At 40.3% G+C, this 12184-nt stretch overlaps 1 protein-coding gene across 21 annotated transcripts in view; it reads right to left on the bottom strand.

Annotated features, from left to right (window-relative positions):
* The window catches only part of CACNA1C (calcium voltage-gated channel subunit alpha1 C), a 467840-nt gene that overhangs the window by 87111 nt on the left and 368545 nt on the right, over positions 1 to 12184 (bottom strand). For all 21 annotated transcript variants that reach the window (XM_090145296.1, XM_090145280.1, XM_090145336.1 and 18 more), the window contains 5 exons: positions 8429 to 8636; positions 7518 to 7638; positions 5458 to 5572; positions 4290 to 4410; positions 4109 to 4178 (listed from right to left, as the gene is read on the bottom strand). In XM_090145296.1, the coding sequence (XP_090001422.1) occupies positions 4109 to 4178; positions 4290 to 4410; positions 5458 to 5572; positions 7518 to 7638; positions 8429 to 8636 (635 nt within the window). The remainder of the gene's footprint in view (positions 1 to 4108; positions 4179 to 4289; positions 4411 to 5457; positions 5573 to 7517; positions 7639 to 8428; positions 8637 to 12184) is intronic.

Genomic DNA, 12184 nt, shown 5'->3' with positions numbered 1-12184 from the left:
GCTAACTCCCAGTATAAAGAAACAATATATTGCACAGGTGTCAGCATTCATACAAGCAAAGGTCAACATGGTATTCACAAGCTGACTGGGAAGCATGTCAGCTGCAATCTCACACTTGTTCTTTGGCTATTTTCTATACCTAAGGTATACCACTGTTTAAAAATTGACTTTTCCATTCAAGCCTGCCATGAAATCATGAAGCAAGACTCAGATTTACCAAGTTGAGATCTAGTTTAGAACTCTTCTGAAATTCAAGAAAACTCAAAACTTGGACTGTCATCTTGAGTTACATTTCATGAGAACAGTTGCATACTTTAGTTGTGACAGACACACACAGGCTACAGTGCAGCACCAGTGATAGATTCAATGGAGAGGCTTTTTTCTTTACTCTATACAAAGACCAGAGCCGTCGTGTAAGGACACTGCTTTGCTTCAAACTTCCATAAATCACCTCAAGCCTTCATCTGACCCTCATCTGATGTTCTGAATTCTTTGTCTGTTTCTGTACCAGACCACAGGACTTGCTCCCTGTCTTCCTATAATAAACATGTCAGCATAATAATCCCTCTAGTGTACACAAATCTCTGGAAGGAATAGTCTCTCCCTCCAACTAAGTGGCTAGGTGAACTGATGAGCTGCAAATACATAGTGTATTCTGAGGACTAAGAGAAATACTGTGCAGCAAAAACATTAAGAAGAGGTTATTGAGAAAACTCTAGTTGAGGCAACAGAAAGTAATAGGAAATGGAGTGGGGTAGATTCAAATAATAAAGGAAAAACCAAGTTGGTGTGAAGGATGTTTTCCCAGGAGGGCTGCATTTAGCTGCACAGCACCTTCTGTAGCATGGCAATCATCAGAAGGATTTTGGGCTGATCTGATGATCAGAAGGGAGCTGATGAACAGTGGACAGTGGTACAGTGGGACAGTGGTACACTTGGGGATTGGGAAATTCTTGTTTGCTAACGCCAGTGAGGTCCTTGGAGTTTTGTTCCCCAGGCCTGCCTACATGAGACAGATGTGAAATGCCACTTCTGCTCCAAGAGGGTACTGGTGCTTCTGAGCTTTGTACTGAAAGACAGAAGACAACCAAACACACATCTGCATGCCAGTCCAAGGACTGGCATCCCAAAGCAGGAGTTTAAAAGTGTTTTTGCTTTATTTCCTGACCTCTAATCCTATACATGTCTACAGATAGAAAATCCACAACAAATTGTAGATTTGTTTTTTGTCAAACATTTCATTTGCTAGCCTATTTCTAAATTTTCTACGGAAGGTAATTGAAATATAATTCTATTATGAGTAGGCTTAGATTTGTTATACAGGTATGTGTATCTTTACTTTAAAAAATATAACAGTCTACAAATTCAGGCTAGTTGAGAAACAGAAACAAAACTGTTTCAGGCTGTTTTAATTTGTTCTTGTAACTGAAGATTCCTTAAAACAGATTAGTAACTGGGGGTGGGTGTGCAGTGAATGCCCTGTGTCTAAAGAGGTGCTTGGAAGGCTAAATCCAGAGTGATCTGCCCTAAAAATATCAGAAGTGAACTGTATTTTATGGTGTTGGAAACACAGTCTACTCTTGATTAACAGGCTACGAATATGGATGAATATGAGTATGTCAAACTCACAGATTTTTTTGTTCTGAAAATCAAATGCAATGAACAGTTTTCCTTTCTGACTGTCTGAAACTCTCACTCATCTATTTAAAGTGAACTGTTGTGTCTTTTTTTACCCTATCACATCAGCCTATTAACAGACATTTTTTAGGAATCATAGAATGAGAAGAATGTAATTTATTACCTATTACAGTCTGTTATATAATCACAGAAATGAAGAAGGGCAGAGCAAGAAGAGATCACACATGGCCAAATGTCTGCCAAGCTAGGATCAACTAATTATTATATATCTAAGTCTTTTCTGGCAGATATTTCTCTAACCTGTTCTTAGCCATATTTGGTGATGCTAGGTTTCCACAACCTTCTTCACAATTGTTTAGAGCCTCACTACTAGAAAATCTTCCCCTTGTATGAACCTATTAATTCCCTTAATCATAACAGATTGAGATTATTTACGTTCTACCTGTAACAACCTTTTATGCATTTGAAACCATTTCCCCTGTCTTCCCTAGCTCAAACAACCGCAGCTCTTTCAGTCTCAGTTCAATTTCTCCTTGCATTGCTTCCACTTTGCCCTTCTAGGTTCTTTCCAATTCAGCTCCACTTCTCTTAAGTAGTGCACCCAAAATGAGATTGTATCTCAACGGAGACCTCAATTGCTAAAAGACTAAAAAAGTTGTTTTACTCTGGTTAGCTTTCACTTGCCTGTTAGAAGAAACCTGTAAATGGACTAAAGGGTCATGTTTTCACTGTTTATAACTACTTGTTTGCTTTTTGACAGGTGGCAAAATGTTATTGGCTTCTGGTGAGCTTGTGATTACAAGATTCAAATTCTTTTCTCAAGGACTGTTACCTAACTACTGTCACCTAAGATCTTTTATTTGTGAGTTGTTTATTCCTGCCTATGTAGAGCCTGGCACTTTCAATTTTATTTAGACCATTTATCCAGTTCCTCAAGAGCTCTTTGAATTCTAATGCTGCCCTTCAGTATGCTTTCTGTCCCTCCTAGCTTCATGTCATGTGCAAATGTAATAAGCATATTTCCTTTTCCATCACTCAGGTCATTAACATTGAACTGAACTGAACTGAACTCAGGACAGGCCTTTGGGTTGTAGAACCTCATTTGGGTTATTGCTACTCTCCACGTACAGAGTCTGACCAATTTATCTCCCAATCATCTAGACCATTTTTTTTTCTAGCTGGCTTATGAGAATGTTTTGAGACATTCAGAACATTAGCAAAGTCAAAGTATATATATCTACTTCTCCCCTGTCCTGTCAGCCCTTTTAGAAGAAAATAAAAGTGGCTTAACGTGATTTGTTCTCAGCAAATCCATGTTCCTGCTAGTCTTCTTCTTATCTTGCATTGCTGTATTTGTTTAGTTATTTGTTTCAACACTTTTCCAAGAATGGAAGTTGAACTGACCTCTGCTCCACCCCTACCCACCATTTTAAAGACCTAACCTTCAGGAATTCTCAAAGTAAAACTGCTCTGTGTTCCGAGATTGCTTCATCCAATTTTATATAAAGAATTTGATGATGAAGTTCATTAGGTCCAAATGATCAATTCTAGGCTGAGTTTACACCTTTAGAATCATATATATAAAGTTGCACTGACTCTTTTGATTTAAAAATTTCTAAAAGTCATTCAGCACTTTTACCTTCATAAGTATCTGTTGTGGATCTTCCCTAACATAGCATACTGAAAAAATGGACTGAAAACATATATCTAATCATGTAATGTGTGCTCAAGTACCACTAATCACTACAGGAACTGCAAAGGAAACATGGGCAAGTAAAGTGTCACTAGCAAGGTGAGGAAGGGGATTCCCTCTGCTCTGCTCTTCTGAGACCCCATCTGGCATACTGAATCCAAGCCTTGTGCTCCCAGAACAAGAAAGACAGAAGTATTGATGCAGGTACAGAGGAAGCCAAGAGGATGCCCAGAGGACTGGCGCACCTCTATGATGAAGAAAGGTTGAGGGAGCTGGGTTTGTTCAGCCTGGAGAAGAGAAGGTTCTGGGGAGACCTTGTAAAAAGCCTTCCATTTTTTAAAGGGAGCCTAAACGTAAGGATGAGGAGGGTGAGGGGAAAGACAAGAGGCAATGGTTTTAAGCTGAAAGGGAGTAGGATTAAATTAGATTTAACAAATAAATTCTTCATTCTGGAGATAGTGAGGCACTGGGACAGGCTGTCCAGAGAAGTTGTGGAAGTATGATCTCTGGAAGTGTTCAAGGCCAGGTTGGATGTGGGTTTAGGAAACATGATCTAGTGGAATGTGTCCCATGGCAGGGGGTTTAGAACTGGATGGCCTTTAATGGTCTTTTCAACCCAAGCCCTTCCGTGATTCTACAAATTTAATTGCATCACCTTCTCCCATCATGAAGACATTACCAGATCAGCTTGCTTGCTATCATAATTTGGCTCTATGTGCACTAGCAACTGGAACGTTTTTTTTTTTAGATCAGGAATAAGAGAAAACAGAGAGATACCTGGTGCTTCTGTTGTGGGATATGGGCTCTTTTCTTCATTTTCATTTGGCTGGTAGTCGTCCATATTAATCTAACAGAAACAGAAGAAAAAAAGACTCAAACAAAGCAGAGGGTTTTCATTCCCCTCAAAACTCAATCTGTCCACATCATCTCTGCATAGTCTGTGGTGCTAGCAGCAGACCTTTGTAGCAGGTGGAGATTCTCCATCAGCAGTGATTGATTTCAGTTCAATTTTCTCCTCTTTTGTCTCCTCCTCCACAGCTGTTTTCTCTATCTCCTGTTTCTTTTCAGGACTAGCAGTCCTAACAATTTGACAAGATAAAAAGAAAACAGTTACAAAGGTGAAAGGCTGTTTCATACAGTACAGCACACACCAAGAGAATGATCAGCTGACTGTCACCTCCATTCTGAGTCCAGATTATATTTCAGTGGCTCCACCTCGTCCTCTTCTGTTCTAATTCCACATAGTATCCTTTTACTTCATAGCTTTCTCAATGGCATGTGTTTATATATGTGTATGAGAGTGCACATGGAGAAGTAGGTGACTGCATTTTTGTGTACACACACGTTCTAGGCATGTGACTAGAAATCTTCTCTTTGTTTACTCAATAACAATGGCATGAAATGTTTTCAAACCCTGTCTTGTGGACTTCCACTAGGTTGCCTACAAAGTTTTGCCACTCACTGCACTTCCAGAGACAAAGAGACTCTCCTGAATGGTGTGTAGGACACAGCAGAAAGATCTGCATAAAGGATCCCCTCCAAGCAGCCCAGAAGCAAACTGAAGTAACTGGTTAGGAAAGACTTCCCCATGGCTGCCAACAGGGAATGACAGACAAGCTCTAAATCCAGCTCAACTCTCCTGAGAGTCTGCAGAAATACTAATAGAACTAGCCAGAACTTTTCTCCAGTGTATGACATATAAAAAGAAGGAAGTCACTGAATCCTGTGCCTTGGAAATCTGAAACGTTTTCTTGCTCTGTGGTCCAGAGCAATCAGGAGGTAATAGGGATACTCAAAAGGTACTGGTACACCAATAGCATTTCGTACTCATTAACAACTGATGCCCTGAAATCTCACCAGTCACTCAGCCTTTCTTTCTTCTGTTCACATCATTGCAATTGTGAGATTCCCAACTCCCAACACCTTCTTGTCCTTTAGTTTGAATTAAAATACATTTGTACATAATTATATATAAATTATATTAATCATATTTATGTAATCTATATACACACAGAAAACTTAAACATATTACATACTTGCACATACATATAAGCATAATGTGTTAGGTTCTATATATGGATATATATACAAGTGCATGCTTTTGAGGTGGATGCATATTGATTTACCTAGCTAGTTTTTTCCTTTCTTTTTCCTCTTCCTCCTCTTTCTGTGCAGATGTTAAACTCTCCGCATCAGCAAGGTTGTCCACAGCAATGGCCAAAAAGACATTCAGCAGGATGTCTGTGTGCTACTTAAAGAAAACGGGCTTTGAAAACTGCAGAACAGCATTATACTGAAGGTGTCTTAATTTAAATTTTTTAGCAACCTGTCATCAGATTTCTTGGATTTTCCAAACTCCCAATTCACACAAATGTTCAGGGTGCACATATTGAGCATGACAAACCTACACCTTCCACCTAAATGTCTAACACACTGTGTAGGGTTTCCAAAATTTCACAATGGAATGACTGACAGAAAAGATAGAAGTCTAGACTTAAACACTTAGATTTCAGTTTTGGTTTCCATAGAGTGTCTTGCTTTATGCAACATATTCCACTGAAGGATAAGCAGAGCCCTAGATGCCTTTGAAGGTTCAGGTCATTTTTGTTAAAGAACTCTCATTTTCAAGATCCTCATACCATTGGGTACCTGGGCTTTCCAATTTTGACCTACATGCTTGAGTTGGACAACTTCATTATAGCCTTTCCCTGTAGGTTTTAAGGATAGTAAGGATAGCACTACCATTAGCATTTCTGAGGGGAATAAAAGCAATTCATTTAGTCTGAGTATTAAAGGATTGGGTTGGCAATTGCCATCTCCTAGCAGAGAGCCCACACGTGGAAGCTTCATCACAAGCTAGTCATGCACGTGCTGAAGAGTAAGTAATGACAATTGCTTTCTTGTCTTGCCAGTCATTGTTAAGACCTTGTGATATAAATTTGAACACCAGATTCTTACAGAGATTTCTTTAGAGTAGGTCTTATGCCATCAGTTCTCAGTAAACTCCATTCAAGGCTTAGTCTGGAAATATAGCCACTCCTCTCCCAAAGCTTCAAGGTCTGACGACTACAAAGTCAGCCAGCACATGGAGTTGGCTCACATTTTCCTCTGCAGTTCACAATGAGATCCAAATCGCAGCTTTTTAAAGCTGTCAGGAAGACAGCCTCCCTCGACCTTCAGATAAGTGGAATTGCACCATCTCACTTTGAAGAAAGGGCATGCAGGTCAACCGAAATGTCACATAACAGGGTTTGAGAGACCTGAATTATGAAGAAAGGTTGGAAAAGCTGGGCTGAAACTACAAGGTAGCTCCATAGAAGAACTAGTATAAAAAGAAATGCCACCTCTGACACGAGGGCTATTTATTAAGGAAACAAAAACTAAATATGAACAAATTTGGAGCAAACTGAGATACGGTGCTGAACCACAGCTCTGTGTTCAATGCAAATTCCTATGAAAGGACACTCACAGCCTAATCATGCAATGTGCTTTGTGCCTCTGGTTTATGTACCGTGCCCTCACTTCACCTTGAAGCCCGAGAGAACTCAAGTTAATACTGTCTCAGGATAGTAGATAACAGACTACGTGATTTTCTGTTTGAAGATCAAACACATTGCAGTAAATGAAATGGAACAGGGTTCCTGTTCATTTATATGCGAGTTAATATACGATCTCACATAAATCAATTGTGTCAAACATATGTTACTCCTATTACAGAGTTTGCATCTAGCATATTGTATATTACATATATTTTTATTTCACATAAAGTTTGGATGAAATCAAATGGAACATGCTGCTGAAATGGCAGTTAAAGCAAAAATGCACAGTAAGTACAGCAGGTAGACAAAGCGATTCGTTTATAAGGAAGGCAGGAAAGAAAGACCTATGAGGGAATTAGGGGGAATAAAAAATAAAAAAACTAAACATGTAAAGGTACTAAATAAAAGCTGGCATGCAGAAACAGCATGTAGCTGGCTCTTACAAATGTTTATATGCCTGAAGGCTTAGCACTAGCTAAGATTAAATAAACTTGTTTAACTTTTGATAGTGCAAAGCCAAAATCTTAAGCTAGGAAAAAGGTGAAGATGTAAGATACAAAATTAATTACTTTCTGACACAGCAAAAGTAATAAGGGGTGACTTTAAATTCAGCCCCATTTGGAGAAAAGAGTAGCATCAAAGGATACAGTTCCCACAGATGAAGAGGATGATGAAGTAAATACAGACCAACATTCCTGGAAAAGAGGGGCCGCCATAAGCCATGATCCCATCATACATCACCGAATTCCAGTCCTCCCCAGTCAGGATCTAAATGACACATTCCCACCAATAAGGGATACAGTGTTAGACCACACAGAGAATTTGAAAACCCCATTAACAGAAAGATATTCACTATCCTAGAGATCACCCCTTCCCCAAAATGGCTGGAAACTCTGGCTGTATCCATTTAACAAATTAAAAACAAAACGAGATTATGCAAAAAGGGCACTAGAACTGTTAAAAAAAACTGGAGATGCCCCCTTGAAAATTGATTGCTGAACCCGAATGGCTCCCCAAGACATCTTTGTTTAAGTCTCCCCACCTCACCTTGGCACTTCCCTCCACATCTGTTGTTTCAGACAAGCTGCACAACTAAAGCACTGAGTACAGCACTCAGCACAGCCCTCCCAGATACATCCCTTCACCTTGTGTGTGAAATCATGATCCCGATGCTCTTGGCTGATCAGTCTCAAAACTGCAGTCAGCTTGAAAGCTATTTAATTTCTCCACTGGTGCAGTGAGCACATATTTGTTCCCCACTACTGTGGAAGGGGAAAGGACAGCCACAGGGACAGGCTCTGGCTCGCAGGCAAGGCCCTGGAACATGGCAATGGCCATTCCCATGTACTACTCTGGTAAGCCCTGATGGCTTTATGATATTTCCCTACTTTGGAAGGGAATATCCCTGTGCCAGCAGCATGGTGCCTTGCTCCTGGAGCTATTAGAATAGTACACAGCCTCAGAGACTACCAGGCTGAAGAATGCAGGAACTACTGTCTGTCTCTCCCCATTTAAAGCACAATATCTCGGTCCCATCTGGACCTGCTCATGCTCTTACCTGAAACACAGTGAGGAGAGACTGGGGGAAGTTGTCAAATGTACTCCTCCTGGTCTGCATTTCATCAAAGTTAAACTTGCCCCCAAAAAGCTGCATCCCCAGCAGGGAGAAGATGATGATGAAGAGGAAGAGGAGCAGCAGGAGGGAGGCAATGGAACGGACTGAATTCAGGAGTGAAGCCACTAGGTTACTCAGGGAGTTCCAATATCTGGGAGAGAAAACAGAAGTAGTTAAAATTTCTTCACTCCAAGACAGGTGCTCTTGGCCTGCACAGGATATTGGTTCTGGCTGCCTCCTGCGTATAAGCAGGCATTTCCAAATACCCTGTTAAGCAGTGAATCATTGATGTACTTCCCTAAGATAATGAGACCTACTGCAGCTAATGAGTAATTTTACTACCACACGTGTACATTCCCTCCACCCCCACTTGATGCGCACACCCAGAAGATTATTGCAGCACTCTCCATTTAAGTCTCCGAAAATCTTATATCAATATACAGTGATTAGTTCTTGCCGCTTCAGTGACTTACATTCTAACCAACCTCATTACAACACTCACAGATGTTATGGCATGCCAGAATACCTCACTCCAGAGAACGGCCTGCAATAAGTAGCAGGAGCAGATGGGGAAACAGTTTGGATACAAATAGAAACTTGTCCAAAATATGGTGTGAATGTGCACTTGGGCTCACAAACAGACAGAGGTTGCATAGCCTTCTGGAACTGAGAATGAGGAAGATACTCCAGGTCCTTCGCATACTGCAACACTTGTTTTATATGGACTCTTAAAGGGAGACTCCAGATCTACACCCCTAATGGCCTCAGTTTTCTTTGCTCATTATCACTGCTTTTTTGGGGTACTAAACCCTTTATATTTGCTCAGGTAGGCTGCAGAACATATTGGAAGGGCCTAGAGCTGGGTCCAAATACAGCTGGCCAAGACATTTCCAGGATCCCTAGGACAACAAAGCACCAGCTGATCACAATAACCAAAATCAACAGATTTTTCTTTTGTTCTCTGGGACTGATGGAAATTTATTGGATATGATTGTGGTGAAGTTCACTTAGATCAGCTATGGAAAAAAGGACAAATGACCTATGACCAGGCAATTGAGACTCCTGCTTTTTGAGCAGCTACCATTAGATAGGGAGGGTGGCTAAGATCTTATCTCAGAGTATTTAGGTTTATGCCCAGATCTGACTGATGTACGATGCAGAAGACACAATCTTTTAGTTTCTTTGGTCTCATTCAAGGATTCAAAGTGATGCAAGTAGCATGCTCTACTCTAACGTGTCGGTTTACTTTGCCAACCAGCAGCGTAGCCGTGTGTTGGAAAAATGCTACCTTTTTGTGAAGAATTGACCACATTGCCAATGAGGCAACTTTCACTTCAGCCTAGTATGTGCTCAAACATTTTTATCCAACTGCTTAGTATGTCATGAACACTTCTACTGTACGTACTTCTGAGTTTGATAGATATTTCAGACTAGATTTAAGATTAGCTGACATCTTCCAGTCACCTCATTTTGAAAACAACCTTGGGTGGCCTGCACAGGCCAGCAAGCCAGTAATGTTTGTGATCTCTAAGTCACTAAGTTTTCCTTCTAGCAACATCTTTTGTGGCGTCCTACCATGATCTGAGATCACAACACAGTTGACATCCTCCACTCCCTTCTCCCAAAGCTTTTAACAGTGAACCCTTCTCTCCTTAGAAGACCCTGAAGTTCTAGGAAGCTCTATTATAGAACGATGTCAGACATGTTAAGCATTCTCACTTCTTGGAGGAGGTCGGATAATTCTACATACAAATCCGTCTTTTCTGAAGGCAATGTGGTCATTAGAGACAGGGATTCTTAAAATCCTACTGAAATGAATATTTTCAAATGCCAGGGTAAAACAAAGGCTTTTGTTGTCCCATGGCAGACAAATATTCAGGTGGACCAATTACTTTGCAAGGGTTAGCAATCTGACCTGCAGATAGGCTGCCATGCCCTCTGAAGTTCAGCAACTAGTTCATCTCCAAGCACTGAGCTTCAAAGAGAACTGTGATGTTTTTCCCCCATCCCAACTTCAGCACTTCAGAGAAAACCATAGTGACTTAGAAGTTTAAGTGCAATTAAAGAGACGAGCATTGTAAAACTACAGAGCAGAGGTAAGGGCATGGAATTTGTGGGCTCGGTGCCACCAAATGTCTAGATTGAATGTGCTATGTAACAGCTCACTATGTTTGTGTTTATGCTTACAGTTCACAGCATTCACACTGTGGGAGGAAGAGAAAGTGACACAGGAAAAGGGAAAAATAATTTCTGATGAAACTGGACTGAATTTAGCATGCTCAAAACAGAAACTGGTGAGGTCTAGAATATCACCAAGCCCTCCAATGTCAGTCAGGACACACATGCCCTTAACAGACATGCAGTAGAGCTGTTACCCATCTGAACAGTCTCAATGACTTGCTTTAAGCTTAAGTGTCTTGCTATCTTATAACACAGCTGCACAGACTTTTATCAGCTCTGCAATTCTTACAAATAGCTCCATATCTGAGATTCAGTTTCCTATGTAACTAATCAACTTTAGAACAATTAATGGAGATAAGCTTAGTGCTTTTTTTTTTTCCTGTGCTTTGAGTGCTAGCTAGAAATACAGCATCTTTAGAAAAGTAAACAAACCAATAAGGAAGTGGAGGGAAAAGAGAAAAAGGAAAGGCTAAGGAATGACTGACCCAACTAGGATATGGAAGTAACAATGGTCTTATCTCAGATTCCCGGAAGCCTGAACTGAGGTTACCACTGGCCACATTAGGCAACTGTAGAGCTAACTCAAACGCTCTGTCAAAACCTCTTGGGTTACTCATTAAAATAAAGAGCCTTATGTTGGCCATAGAAGAAGCAGCCCAAACAAAGGCTCTCTGACCATTCTGTCCTCTTTGGTTAATGTACTACAAAGAGAAGAACACACCAGTTACAACAAATGTCAAGGCACTGCTGGAAGAAATCAGAGAATTTGGACCAGTCATTATGTAATGGCAGGTAAAAAAGAAACCACTACTGTTTCCTCTGACCAATACGAAAATGAATGTGCTTCCTAACATCCCCCAAAACCAGTGAAAGAGGTTCTGCAAAACTCCAGTGAAAAGGACATGATTATGATCCTTGTTTCAAAAGGGAGAAATAAGATGCAGAGATGTTAAACGGTTTGTTCAACACCTCACATAGAAATCAAATGCAGAACTGGATTAGAGCTTAATGTCTTCTTTTATTCTCTTCTCTCTCCTCTTCATTGCTTTTCACTATGGCTTTATGATACTTGCAATCACAAATGCAGAGCTTAAAACAGTAATGACAGCTGGAAGCCTCTTTGTGGGAAAGCTTCCCACACTGTTCATCCAATATAAAACCATTTTGAAAGCAGGTACAAAAAAAGGTGCCATGCCTTTCCTCCCTACAGTTAACAGTGACATATACAGTGGTAGAATTTAGGTTTGAAATATCAAATTTCAGTAAACTGTTGCAAGCAAATTGATTTATCTTCAAAACATATAGGAATAAATATATGGATTTATAAAGCAATAAAGTACTGTGCCTTAAGAGACAATCATTTGTGTTCTCTCAGCAAAGAAAAAAATTCTGTATAGCGCTATAAAAATTAGGGAGAATAGAAGAGATTATGCTGGCTGCCTGTTTAATCATAGAATCACAGAGTGTCTTGAGTTGGAATGGACCTTAAGGATAACCCAGTGCTGTGGCAGGGCTGCC

This window comes from Phasianus colchicus, chromosome 1 (genome assembly GCF_987193195.1).
Source record: "Phasianus colchicus chromosome 1, bPhaCol1.hap1.1, whole genome shotgun sequence".
Taxonomy (NCBI): Eukaryota; Metazoa; Chordata; class Aves; order Galliformes; family Phasianidae; genus Phasianus; species Phasianus colchicus.
The sequence above is the reverse complement of the archived record's forward strand: the minus strand, read 5'-3'. Positions and strand labels throughout refer to the sequence as shown.